Below are 13,690 nucleotides of genomic sequence, written 5' to 3' on the forward strand. Positions count from 1 at the left end.
AGAGAGAGAGAGAGAGAGAGAGAGAGAGAGAGAGAGAGAGAGAGAGAGAGAGAGAGAGAGAATCTCTGCGACATTACTTCCCGTTTTCCTCGTGCGGCAAGAGAGACAGTATCTCCGGCCACCCCTGGTTCCGCCAGCTCGTCAGCAGCGGCGATGTCAGCCTCTCTGCCGTGCGCGGCCCGGCCCGGCCGTGTCGACCCCTCCAACGGTGTGGAGGCCGGGCGGGGAGGGGGAGGACGGGGGTAGAGGCTTTTTCGGCCAAGGACTCCCTTTCTCCTCCAGCCAGCAGAGCCCCGCCGCCGCCCTGCCCAGCCCGGCACCCGGCACGCCCATCTACCTCTGGAGGGGGCCGGAGGGGACCGGAGGGGACCCCGACGTTCTGACCCTCTTTCCCTTGTGACCTTCTGCCAACCCCCCGCCTCCCATCCCCCAACCCCTTACGGGTGGTTGACAGGCGTCCCCCTCTCCCCACCCTCGCCGCACAAGAGTGGCATGCAAGACAGCAAGCAAAACCGTTGGCGGTCGCCACTCATAGCTAATTAATTCCTCAATTTGTATTCATTCAGCGAAAGGGCGTGGTGGGGTGTGGTCGCCCAGGCCTCCCTACTACCCCGCAGTGCGCGCGGCCGTCACGAACAGACAGACAGACAGACAGACAGACAGACGGCGCGCGGGAGTGACGGACAATCGTCCGCTACAGACCAGCGTGCTTCTCAACAGACCGCCGCCCCTGCCCTTCGCCTTGCAATACACTTGACCTTCCTGTCCTCGTTGGGAACTGGAGCAATTACTGCCTTGCGAACGAGCTCATACTAATGAAAATCAACATGAACGTTGGTAATAAGAGAATTGTTTTTCTACAGACTGTACGTATTGTAAAGCTAGCAGATGACAACTAAGGTGATATATATTTTTTTTACTTCAGGTCGCAGTCCAGTTCACACGAATTGTTCGCTATCCGTCTTCGGTCTCTCTTGCACCTTCTCGCCACCTTGGACGCCCCAAATCCACCCCCACCCTGCTCTGTCCGAAACCCCCGTGGACTCGTTGATTGGAATGGCCGGCCATGAATAGCGAGCAGGCCCAGCTACACTTCAGAAATACATCTCGGAGAGTTTGATTTTCGTACAATTGGCACAGTATTTTGACAAACCAGCTACGCGAATCCCTGTGCTACGTTTTTTGGAATTAGTTACTAATTTCACACTGTGCGAAAAATTAAAATATCTTCGTGAACTTACGATATCTATTGTATCTACGATTTACACAATACGTCGTAAATTTACCACAACCCATATTTATCGTCAATGAATTCCAAATCGATACATAGCACTTGTAAACTTACACATTAAAATTTTAGTTGTTTAGAATTTTAATTTATAATTTTACAATTGAAAATTGGAGTTCCACAATTGAAAATTGTAGTTTCCTAATTTTAAATTGTAGTTTCCTAATTTCTAATTGTAGTTTCCTAATTTCAAATTGTAGATTCCCAATTTTAAATTGTAGTTTCCCAATTTCGAAATGTAGTTTCCTAATTTCAAATTGTAGTTTCCCAATTTCAAGTTGTAGTTTCACACATACAAACTGTAATTTTCCAATTTCCGTGTATTTCTTTCGAGTATTTCCCGCTGCGGGGTCCTCCTGGGTCCGCCCCACCACACGCCCCCGCCCCGCGCGGTGCGATTAATCAAGCGCAACACCCGGCATGTCGCCGGGCCGAGGGGTGATAATGGACGATGCGCAACGTGGACCGGACCACCGGACCGACCGCGGAAAAGCAGCGTGCGCGGGTCACCACTGCGGACAATGCACCACAGGAATTTTTTACCATGGTGTGTTCGTTTTCTTTACCAAGATCAATGATATTGTGAATTGCGTTTGTACCAGGAAACTGATGAACCCCGCGCACTTTTTTACTTTATTCAAATTTTCAGTCCACCCCTTATACGTGTGAGTGTAGCTAAATCCCATCATTAGACACATTTTTTTTTCTATGAGCAGACATGCAGATCGGTTATCTTCATCGGTCAAAATTGCATTCGGTCAAGATGTGGGTAAAACAAATCTCCTGAAGAAAGTGGAAAAAAAGTTCGGCAAATTCAAGAGTGCACACTGTTAAAAATTTCTTGGGATTTCCCAAAGATTCACTTTCCACCACTATCAGAAATTCCCAGAGGACTCCGTCCTTAGTTTTTTGTGTACTAAAACAGCTGTTAATGGTGGAAGTTTTCATTTGTCTATATGTTTCAAAGCTACTCGACACGTGAAATCTACAGAGTTCTTTGGGAAATCCCAAAGGACTTTGGCAATACTTTTCACGAGTGTTCCTCCGTGAAATCCCAGGATTTTTTTTCCAACAGTCCATATTCTAATTTGAAAAGTGTGAGCAGAACATAGTGGCTTTTCACATGGAATCGACACGCGGTTGCAAAAAGGGGAGCGGCGAGCGAACGGGACCAAGCACACCTGCGGGCGGTTCCGTGTGTACTCTTCCCCAGCCAGTCAGTCAATCAGTCCGTCAGTCAAACGATAACAAAAACAGTAGGAGGATGCGCGGGGGAGGGGGTGAAAGCGCCAGAGAGAGCAGGATCCCGATCTCGAGAGTGCATGAGAGAGAGGGAGGGAGAGAGTCAGAGGCACCGGTTGGCAGGCCGCCGCCACCGAGCGCCCCGCGGGGCCCCGAGGAGCAGCAGAATAGAATAGGAAGGTAAGTCTCAAGTGGGTTAGCAAAGGTAAAGAGCGACCCAGGTTGTCGGGAACGGGGAAAAAAGGAGGGGGGAAGGTAAGGAAAAATAAATGAAATGATCGCTCTAACTGCTTGTTGGAGCCCTCACGGGGATACGAGACCTACGAGACCAGAAGCATTCGGCGTTCTGTGCACCATTTTCAAGTCTCACGTTGCGTTGACTCAGGAAAAAGAATTGACTCAGGAAAAAGAAAGAAAGAAAGAATAAGAAAGAAAGAAAATATTGGAATTTGGATAGAGCTAAACAGCAAGACCCCTAATACTAACACAAGGTAACACAAGTGTTCTGCACCGCCCTTTAATTATGTTTTTATTCTACCGGATTCAGGCGTGGGGATGGGTTGCATGCTCGCACGATCCATAAGACGCCATGGCGAGCGACGGTGGACGAGCCCCACCCGCACCCGCCTGAATCCGGTACAGTACAACCAGAGAAGGGGACGACGCAGCAAATCACCCCCAGTACATGTCAGAGACGCGGCCTCCGGAACTTAACTCGACTCGAGAATGGGGGGAGGGAGAAAACCGCTAAGTTCGCCGAAAGCTAGGCGTGGCGTGGTGCGGCGGTGTCACTGCCAAGAGGGATTTGCGTTGTAAATTCTTTAATGGCGGCGAATCATTAAAGGGGTGCTGATGGGGAGCGAGCGTGAGGGGTGGGGGTAGGAATCATGGGGATTTGAGGGAGGGGGGGGGGAGAGATCGTCACTTTGCACCTGCGGGACCAGAACACACACACAGTAGTCTGGGCTGGGTATGGAAATGCGACTCAAAGGTTGGACGTGCTGTATCATCATCCACTGCGAGTCGCATCTCTATCAGTTGGAAAAGTACAACGCGAACTCTGCTGGAAGTTTTCCAGGATATCTCGAAGATTTACTCTTGCATTATTGAGAATTTCCGGGGTTCTTTTCTGGCTTTAATGCTCCAAAGCAGCAGTTCAGGGTACACTAGCGCGTGCTAAATCGTCTACATATGTTTGCAGGCTAAGATCAAAAATTTTAAGCCTATTGAATACAGTCTCGATTTAGAGAGGTTCACTTAACATTTTAAAAAAATCCAACGGTTCGGTTACCTAGATTTTTATCCGTAACATTGTGTCCTTATAAAAAGGATTGGCACGGAGAAAAGATAGTAAAGGTAGAGGACAGATGGGAGGAAAGGGATGAAAACAAGCAAGACAAGTCTGAGAAACGAGAGATAGCCTGCACTGAAAAAAAGAATCATTGTTCCAACGACCGTCGTGTTCTTGCGGCCGGGTTGTTGGTCCAAAGACACGATGTTGCTAACCCTATGACAACCGGTAGTTGTGCCACCGACCATGTCGTTGAGCCACACTGTTAAAAGCCTGCGAAGTATTTTGCTCCTTTGTAACTACGAAGCATTTACTTCGCAATTACAACGTGATGCTTTGCAATTACGAAGTGACACTTTGCAATTGCAAAGCGATGCTTTGCAGCGTTTTCATTGCTTTGCAATTGCAAAGCATCACTTTGTAATTGCAAAGTAAATGCTTCGTAGTTACAAAGGAGCAAAATACTTCGCAGCTCTGCAAAGCAAATGCTTTGTAGGAATTTAACAGTGGCAGCAACCATGGTCGTTGGAATAGCATCCTATGTTTCTGAAGCCATTCCAAGAACAAAATGTTGTTGGAGGTACAACTCATGTCGTTGGTACAATGATTCTTTTTTTTGAGTGTGGTAACCTCTGCTAAACAAACTAAGACCTACCCCGCTCTCTTCCTTCCACCCCCTTTTTTTGGCCCACCCCTCTGCTTCGTAAAAAGAAATACGATGGGCTTATGCTGTCGTGTGTGCCTGCCCTGCATGTCTACAAGTGCCACTAGTGGAAAAGCTTCGCAACTTGAAATTGTCAGGGCATCTTACGGGGTCACTCCGGCACACCAAACGGTTGGTGCAAAATCCCGCTATGGCAGAACGGCGGGCCTGCTTGTTAAAAGGACAGGCTAGCAGCTCTCGTCTCGTCCCTCGTCTCTCTCTCTCTCTCTCTCTCTCTCTCTCTCTCTCTCTTGATGCGCGGTCGGGCGGGACACACTGCACCTCATTCAGAGCTCTCTGTGTCGACTCTTTGTTGGGGCACGCGCGCGGCAGCAGCGCATGGCTGGCTGCTGCAGAGGCCAGGTCTGCAGAGGCCAAGTCTGCATAAAGCGAGCGGAGAGGCACGGGTCGAGAGCGACAAGGAGAAAGGGAAGAAGGCAGCGGAGCGATCTCCATTCCGTCGGTCTCGTTTTGCATTTTCGCGGCAAATTAAGACTCCCCGCCGTAACGCGGTCAAAGTTTCCCTTCCTCTTTCTTACGCCCCCCTATCCCTTCCCCCCCCCTTCCCCATCCATCGCCTCGACGAGAAGGGCTCAAATATTTAGTATGCAAAATCATAGCGCTGCGCGACATGACACTGCCGGCCCATAGACAAGAAAAGCGTCCCAAAAGCACTTCGGAAAAAGAAAATAGGAGCTCACCTTAAATCCTTTATACCACTCCTTGATTGTGGGCTCGTCGTATCTTGTATGCGATTTGAGAAAATCCATGTCTTCTTTTGATAGCTTGTCTTTGCTCCCGAAGCACCCCATACTGACGCTACCTGAAACAATAGAAAATACGTTTCTTCAGAACAAAGGTAAAAGAAATGTCACAACACTGTACGTACCGGGTGTAACTGAGAATGCGCAACAGTGTTGCGGGTTTGCCTACCCAGTTAGCCCGTAAGGCGCCATGGCCCCTGCAGCCCTGGCGGGTATGCAATCCCGCAACACTGTTGCGCATTCTCAGTTACACCCGGTACACAATACTGAATGTATTCACTGATATCTCAGTTGAGTTGTTAAAAAAATTAATTGACGTTTGAAAATTGTCACATTAATTTACAAATATTTTTTATTTTATTCGTCGTTCCCATAATATGTTAGTGGTCGTTCCCATAAAAATTGCAGTTTAGTTTTCTTTGCCCGGTAGCGATCGGGGAGTTCGGGTGGTGGGGGTGGGGGGCAGGTGGAATTCATCTGTCACGTCAACTCAACGCCATGGCCATCAACAACCGAGTGACTAGTAGTTGATAAGTCCCGCCCGCGGAGTTCCTTTTCTGGCCAGGAATGTTCCGTGGGCGTCCTGCGGGGGGAGGGGGTGAAATGCCATGCTAGAATGTCATCCAATTAATTTTGCCTCGTCAACCCCTCGCTCCTCCTCTCCCCCGCTTCATCACCTTCCGTCTCCCCGCCACCTTCACCCCGTCCGGTCTCCCTTACCCTCACATTCCACAGCACTCCCCCTCCTTGGAGTTTACCCTTTACACATGTCCTGAACCGTACACACATCACATCGAAAACCACAAGACCAGTATTATTGCCTTATTCGAACTTGATTTACTTTTTAAAATATATGGCCCAATTAAGGACGAGAAAACTGATGACAAAACAATTATAACTGCACATCCTTTTCTTCTCAGGATTGTGGTTTTTCTACCTAATGGATATAAAACACTTCAACGACGTAAATCGACAGGATCGTGAGTGACCGACTTGCGGCGTTCCTTGGGATTTGTAGTGTGTTTACTCTCCATTTGGGTACATATGTTGTACGGAAAACACATCATCAAAATTCGCCAAAAGCAAACAATACACATTGTTCACAGGGTAACGAGACGTGCTCTCCAGCAACGTCGTCGTGCCCGACCCAAAACGTGCGACAAATCGTACAGCACAGCGCTGAGAGCCGGGCCAGGCATGGCCTCCCCCGTCTAGCAAACTTGCAAAGAGCCTCAGAGCCTCCCTCGAACTAGCGAGGAAGGGGCGTGGAGGCAGAGAGAACAAGGGGCTGGGCGGGGAGAGAGAGGAGAAAGGCGACGCAGTGCGGTGCAGCCATGTCCCTAACAAGCGGCGACAAGGACGAGAGAGGAACACATTCAAAATTCGCAAAATGGAGGGACACGATTTCATAAAAATGAACATTATTATTCCACGATATAAATATGACATACGTTTCTCGGTCAAAATAGTAGAAATACATTACGAATAATCAAGAGAAAGATCTTAAACAAGATGGAATGAAGAATTTTACCCCCGAATAACAAAGGAAAGTAGAATTTCCTGTTGACTCATCCGCAAGAATAACATTTTTATCGGGGCAACGAAATCTTCATTTTTAATGCAGTTTACATCGGGAGAAGCCAAAAATGTTATCGGTTTAACCGAGCACATTTACTTCATTCAAGAACACTTATTTTATCAGTTTTGTTTTTGTTTTTTTGTTTTCTTTGGCGGGTAGGAAGCGGTGGGGGTGTTGAGACGCAGAAGTTTACAGGCGAAGATAGGTGCAAAAAAATCCCCACAGGGGAGGAGTTGCGACGCCAAAAGGCTTGAACGAACACCGCACTGGTCCCACGTCGCTAAAGTTGGACAGACGACAATTTGGGCTTGGTGCGACGGGAGAAGGGTGAACAGAAAGTCACGTTTGACAACGACAGAAGTTGGACGGGTTGGAGAGAGAGAGAGAGATAGCGAGAGAGAGAAAAGGTTACAAGAGATGGGAAACGGTGTGGCGTGCACTATTTAGTATCGAGAGCACTGACGGGCTACTGCTCATGTTTCATGTACTCGCTCAAGAGAGGGCGAGACAAAGAGAGCGAGCGAGACAGAGAAGAGGTCGAGAAAAGAGGAGAGAGAGATAGAAATAGAGAGAGAGAGTGCGATTCTTAAAAGCGATAGCGGCCAAGGGGAATTCCTTATCTTCCCTCTCTCTCGCGCGCACGCTATCAAGTTTCAATAAATCACATATTTTCCCCATTTTCTCCAGAATGAAACGGGGGGCGTATCGTGGGTTGGGCCAGCAGTGGAGGCTGGGATGGGGTGGGGAGGGGTTGGAGAGTGAAGGGGGCGCGCGCCTTGGTATTGCGGCCGAGCCCAGACCATTGTCCCCCTCTGCAGCGTTGGAGTACGGCCTACACAAACTGGCAGATATATTGCGAGTTAATCAAACTCCTACTTTCAGCAAACTTAGCCCCCCTCTCTGTTTCTGTTGCCAATCTTCTGTTTTCGAGGGCCGCGCTGCGCCACGCCGCCACCGCCAGCCTCAGCCCCCAAATGTGGCCCTCCGATACAGTAGAGGCAGACAGGCCAACACACAGATCTGAAGTTAAGAGGCATGATACACTGCAGCAGCAGCAGCTCTCGCAGATGGGGGAAAGAAAATGAAAGAAAGGAGGGGAGAAACAGAGACGCAGACCAAACGGTCGATCACGGCGGTCGCTCATAATGTCAATGGACTGGGAGGATAGGTTATAGGCGGAGGGGTTTCACTTGTTGGACGAGCGCCCGCCTCGCGTCCACCGCACTCGGCCCGGCCCGGCCCGCCCCACCCCTGGGGCCAAATGCCTACCGCGTTCCCGGCAGGTGCGGGCAAAAGATCAGCCTTTAGAACACAGCCCGAGCAAAAAACAACAACAACAACAAAAAACGGAAAAAAAAACAACACATACACAAGTAACACCAGATTTTAAAAAATAGGGCGGATAAGAAAATCAGTTGTTTGTGCTTATCAATTTAGATGTGAACAATTTCATACTCGTGTGTACAATTAAGTGGGACTTAGGTACACGGTTAAAATCAAGTGCAATAGTTTGGACGGATTTACTGGGCAGCAAACAAATTTCCACTGGTGCTAAGCTTTTAAACGAATTAGCCCTGACTTTATAGATTCTAGGTGGTGCTCAGAAAAAATTGCCGAGACTCCAATTTCTTTTCCTGTGCAGCAACAATTTGCATCACAGGATGCAGAAAGAAGCCCCAGTCAGTGTAAATTGCAACCGCCCAAATTTGGCCCAGGGACGTTGGCGCATGCTTTCAGCGATTAGCGTGCGGAGCTCGGAAGATAAATGGGCACGTCAACTATCGAGGTTATTTCGCTCGTTCCGCAGCACGCGCCATTAAAAGAGAAGTTTGTGCAAAACATGGAATGAAGGGAATGGCGGCGGCGGCGGCGGTGGCGAGGCTCATCAATTGAGACACGACGCACGATCCCCCGCGCTCAATGACACGCCACGCCGCCCCACGCCACGAGGCATCCTTGGCGACTGCACGGCACGGCCGGCAGCGGCGTTGGACAATAGCGGAGGGGCCTAACGCGCGGCATACCGAATGAGCCTCCTCCTGGCATCCTCCTGACCAACTGACCGCACCGCGACCAACGGTGCCACGAAGGAATAAGGACTCCGAGGAGAACCTCCCAATCCCGGTGAACAGACTATGTAAATCGCATTTGTTCGGATACGACAACAATACACGCGAAAAAAACGGGTCCACTATTTTTAACGTGGATGAAAAGTTAATTACATATTTACTCTGCCAATGCAAGAGGTTCAGAATGAAAATTTTATTAGCTGCCTAGCGCCTGATTTTCTTGGATTTATTTGACAAATTGCAGATGGTCAGCGCCTGCGAGACTCGGGGTAGGCTACAAAGCAGTACATGCATGCAACGCAGGCACAATGTTGCCTACCTATCAGGCGCTATGAGGGCTATTATGGGCTGCTGATGTTAAGTTTCGTAGCGGGCGAAAGGCGGACGTACTTTCTTAATGATCCCAGGCGGAAAATTAAAATCGTTTTGTTGCAGGGGTAAGAACCGTGGTTCGATTTTCACCGCGGCGTACGCTTTAACCCAACGTGTGTGCCTGCCAGGCACACTTATAGGAACAGTCAACCAAGGCAGGCAAACTATTGCTGACAGACGACCTCGTACCTTGTGGAAACGCTGTTCCTAGCGTTAACGTGGCCAACTGGAATGCTGGGTTTACACTTTAAAAATTAGTAGGTAGGTTTACAGGAAAATTTTCCTTGACGAAAGTTGTAAAATTACGATTTAAAATCGTAAAAATACATGCAGTACGTATCGACTTTATAATTCATTGGCGAGTAAAAAATCTGCTCTCGCAAATTTACAACTCAAATTATAATTCAAGTATCCAAAAATTTTGTAAATTTACGACGATATTTTTCACAGTGATACACTTGTGTGTAGAGTTGACAGAAAATCTTTTCGACGGTGTACGCCGTGCGCGTATTTCATTCACCGGCGGGTTCCCTCCTCCCTCCGCTCCGCACGACACGAGGCCGCCCCCCACTCGGTATCGGGAATATTAATTCCGCTCCCCCAATATCCCTCTAACCCCCTGCTCACCAGACCCATCCCCTCCCCCTCCTGCTCCTGCATTGTCCCGAGGCCCGCAGGACGCCGCAGGACGCCGCAGGACGCCGCAGGTTCGGGAGGGTATGCCTGATTACTCCCCATGATTACGACTACAAGCGAACGTATCGTACCTGATTAAAACAAACCCTCTCTCTCTCTATCTATCCCCTTCCATCACCTCGCACCCCATCCCCTCCCTCTCTCTGGATCTCCAGCAGGTGAAGGGGGCGGGGGCGAGGGTGGGGGGAAGGGGAGACAGAGAGGGGTTGAAAAGGGGAGGCCAGGCATGAGTCGCCGCGGAGCTGAGCATAGCAAAGCTGCTGACACTGATAGTGCTGCGGCTGCACGCTCGAACAACGGTGGATCATTACCATTGAAGGCGACGACGAGCCTAACCCAGCAGCCGGAGAGCAACCCTCCGCCGCCCAGCATAGCCCCCCCGAGTGCGCCCGAGCGGAGCAAGTAAACAAAGCTGTGCAAACGACAGTTAAAAATGTCCCATCACTTTTCTTTTAAAAATAAGTCAAAATAAACTGCTTGGACATTAAGCAGAGCCCAGTTCAACAAGTGTGCTGCGTTGTGTATTCGTGAGTTATATTTTTGTTTAAATAATTAAAGAAGAGACCATTGTAATTATGCTAAACCAAAGACAAAACACGAACTTTACGACTAATAGGATATGTCAACCTTCCCTTCCCCCTCATGATTTACATCGGAAACTTTCACCCGTGCTCAGGCCCTGCGGCATAATCATTATTCGCGTAACAATAATAATAATAACAACGATGGAAACAAGAATCAGCTCGACAGCAGCACACCCGCGGGCAGGTAGGTAAATAAAAGGGCTGCCAAATTATTTATATGTTTGAGGTGTCACAATTCCTCTGGCCTTTGCTCAAAATGAACAAAATGAAACACCCGCTGCTGCTATGGGCGACCCGAAACAAGCGCAGGAGGCCGGTGACATTAACATAACGAGCAACACATGACACGGAGGGGGGGGGGGCGAGAGAGAGTGACAGTAAGCAGGGAGGGAGAGAGAGAGAGGGGATCAGTAAAATCAACAGAGCAAATAATTGGGTCAGAAGGAGCTTTGCAAGCGGGGGCGGCGCCTCGCTTAACTTGGGACAACGTACGCACGCTGGGTGTGAGGGCACCCGAGGGGCGCAACGGGCGCAACTCTACCCCCTCCTCTCCCTCCCTCTCTCCCTCTCTCCCTCCCTCCCTCCCTCCCCCCCCCCCCCCCCCCCCCCCCTCTCTCTCTCTCTCTCTCTCTCTCTCTCTCTCTCTCTCTCTCTCCGCCAGCAGGCCCTACCCATTAATCCTCATATGCCAAATGCAAAATGGCGACCATTGTACGCGCGCCCGGCCGACGGGCCCAGCGCAGAGCGCACCCACCCCGGCCTTCAGCGGCATTCCCAAAACACGCACGCACGCACTCACGGCCAGAAAAAAAGGCCCATTTATTTCACGTGTCCCGAGATCCGGCAGTCGCACACAAGAGGAAATAAATATGTGGGAGGAGAAGGGGGCGGAATAGGGGGCCCACTCGAGGGAAAGCGGGGAAGTAACGACGGGGATGTTGGAGGGACCCCGGGCCGTCGGGCCGTTCAGCCGGAAAACGTACGACTATATACTTCCTCCTTCCCGCCTGTTGCAGCGCGCGTTCGGGTGCTGCAGCGCGCAGCTGTGCGGGTAGTAGACCCGTATATACTGAATAGTGCGGTAGATACGAACGACGCACTCCTTTGCAGGGCGGGACGAATAAATTCACACTGCTGTAAATGTGCGATGAATTATTCACACTGATCGAGGCGAGTGATAGCTCTCGTGGTGGTCTGATGAATGTGTTTGCAAAACATGGTCGCAGCTGCTCGCACCAACGAGCAAGAATGTAATCCAGCCTGCAGAGGTGTGTGCGATTATGCGAACGCTTGGATTTCCAAGCGTATATAGAGACAATACCTGACGGAATGCTTACGGTCGAAACAAGTGATATGACTTATATTTAAAAAAGTAAATTTTTGACTTTTTAAGGGAGCACACGTCAACATCGACTAAAAAATATTCATCCACATATCGTTGCCGCACAGACCGCGTATCCTCCTCCCTATGTTAAATAACATGTACCATTGCATGTATCCAGAAAGACCCAGTGAATTCCAGTTAATTCCAGTACGGCAGGGCCTTCCGTTTTGACGTGCCCCCAGCGTGGCGCCGGCGCCGAGGCCCTCGCACGCACAGCGGCGCCCGCACGGCGCCCGCACGGCGCAGCGGAGCTACGCTAGCGCGCCCAGCCAATCGAATTAGCTAGTCTAGCCAGCACCCCACTCGCTTTACCAATTTGGTCTCTCGCCCCGTCCGCACACACATATGGCCCATGGCGGGATGGTTTCATTGAAAACGGTCGCGGACGTCGTTCCATGTGTGAATGTATGAGTCTATGTGTGTGTGTGTGTGGGGGGGGGGGTCTCTCTTCCATACCCTCTCTCTCCCCCTCCTCCTCATCCTCTTTCCAGGCGAGTGCAACCCGCCGGACGCAAATTCCATATTGGAGAGAGCGGGGGCTCAAAACAAAAGAGGAAATGTGCAAACCATATATATAGTCGGTCACGGTCACATAAACTTGTTCCAACTCATCCCCCAAACCCCACGCTCGCAATGCACTGCTTTGGCTTTAATTCATTTTAATTTAGGACACACTTTAGCTTAGCATGCTGTTTTATAAATTCAATAAAAGATGTACATACATCTATAATTGCATCTGATCGGAGCTTTTTATATTCCGCTTCTAGAACGAAATGTTATATTTTATCAACATGTCCTCCTTACCGGTAGGACCGAAAACAAAAATAGTCTTAGAAAGACTGGAAAAACAAAAGTAGTAGGTCTAAGTGTCATTAATAAGTGCCAAATTTAACAAGGGGCACAAGCAATCACAAGTTACAAAAAAAAAAAAAAACACGAAAATGTTTTGCAAATTTAAGAATCTCAAACTAACAGATTTTGATTACCCAGATTTAGATAGATATTTTTATTTTTTTTGCTTTACTCCTATTTCTGCCTTTGTCACGGGGGCATAGAGTGTAAAGAGAATGATTGCCTCTCCGCTCCTGCTGCCGTTGGCTGACCCACCCAACCTCTCACAGCCATCCGGCTGTCGAACCTCTCGATTTATTCCTACTCTGGCGTCGGCAGGCCAGGCCCTCGGCCCCGGGCCGACCCCAGCCAAGGACACAGTGGCCATCGCCTCCGGCCGCCAATGCTCCCAATCGCGTTTCTGTGGCGGGGCGGGGCGGCTATTGGAAATCGCTAGGTCTCGCCGGCCGCACAGTCTGCCGAAATGCATTATTGGAAAAGAGAGGAAGAAAAAGAAGAAATGGCCCTCTACACACTCCCACACCCACATACAGCAGCAACTTTCCTATCGCACCCTCTATCCTCTGCGGGGATGCCTTAAGGGCTTTAGAAACGAGAGAGGCGACAGCCGGACAGTCCCGACTCCCACACGCACGTGTACACTCTCACACACGCGCGCAACGTACGCAAAGGAGAAGTGGAGAAACACAGAGAGAGCGGTGGCGCGTGAGCTGTGGCGCCGCACGTCTGCAATATATACCGTGAGCAGCGCGCACTGTACGACAATGAGACACAGGCCGGCAGGCGAGGCCGGGACATTCATTGACTTGTCTCCCCTTCCCCCTCTCCTCCTCCCCCTCTCCTCCTCCCCCTCTCCTCCTCCCCCT

The 13,690-nt window shown here is 49.8% G+C and overlaps 2 protein-coding genes across 2 annotated transcripts in view; both read right to left on the reverse strand.

Annotated features, from left to right (window-relative positions):
• The window catches only part of LOC113204237 (neurocalcin homolog), a 116,933-nt gene that overhangs the window by 21,297 nt on the left and 81,946 nt on the right, over window positions 1–13,690 (reverse strand). The gene's annotated exons all lie outside the window — the stretch shown is intronic.
• The window catches only part of LOC113204201 (neuronal calcium sensor 2), a gene marked incomplete in the record, with an annotated part of 110,553 nt that overhangs the window by 15,129 nt on the left and 81,734 nt on the right, over window positions 1–13,690 (reverse strand). The window contains 1 exon segment of the mRNA XM_052270636.1: window positions 5,226–5,347. Within this exon segment, the coding sequence (XP_052126596.1) occupies window positions 5,226–5,347 (122 nt within the window).

This window comes from Frankliniella occidentalis, unplaced genomic scaffold (assembly GCF_000697945.3).
Source record: "Frankliniella occidentalis isolate FOCC.00 unplaced genomic scaffold, Focc_3.1 Scaffold131, whole genome shotgun sequence".
Lineage (NCBI taxonomy): Eukaryota > Metazoa > Arthropoda > Insecta > Thysanoptera > Thripidae > Frankliniella > Frankliniella occidentalis.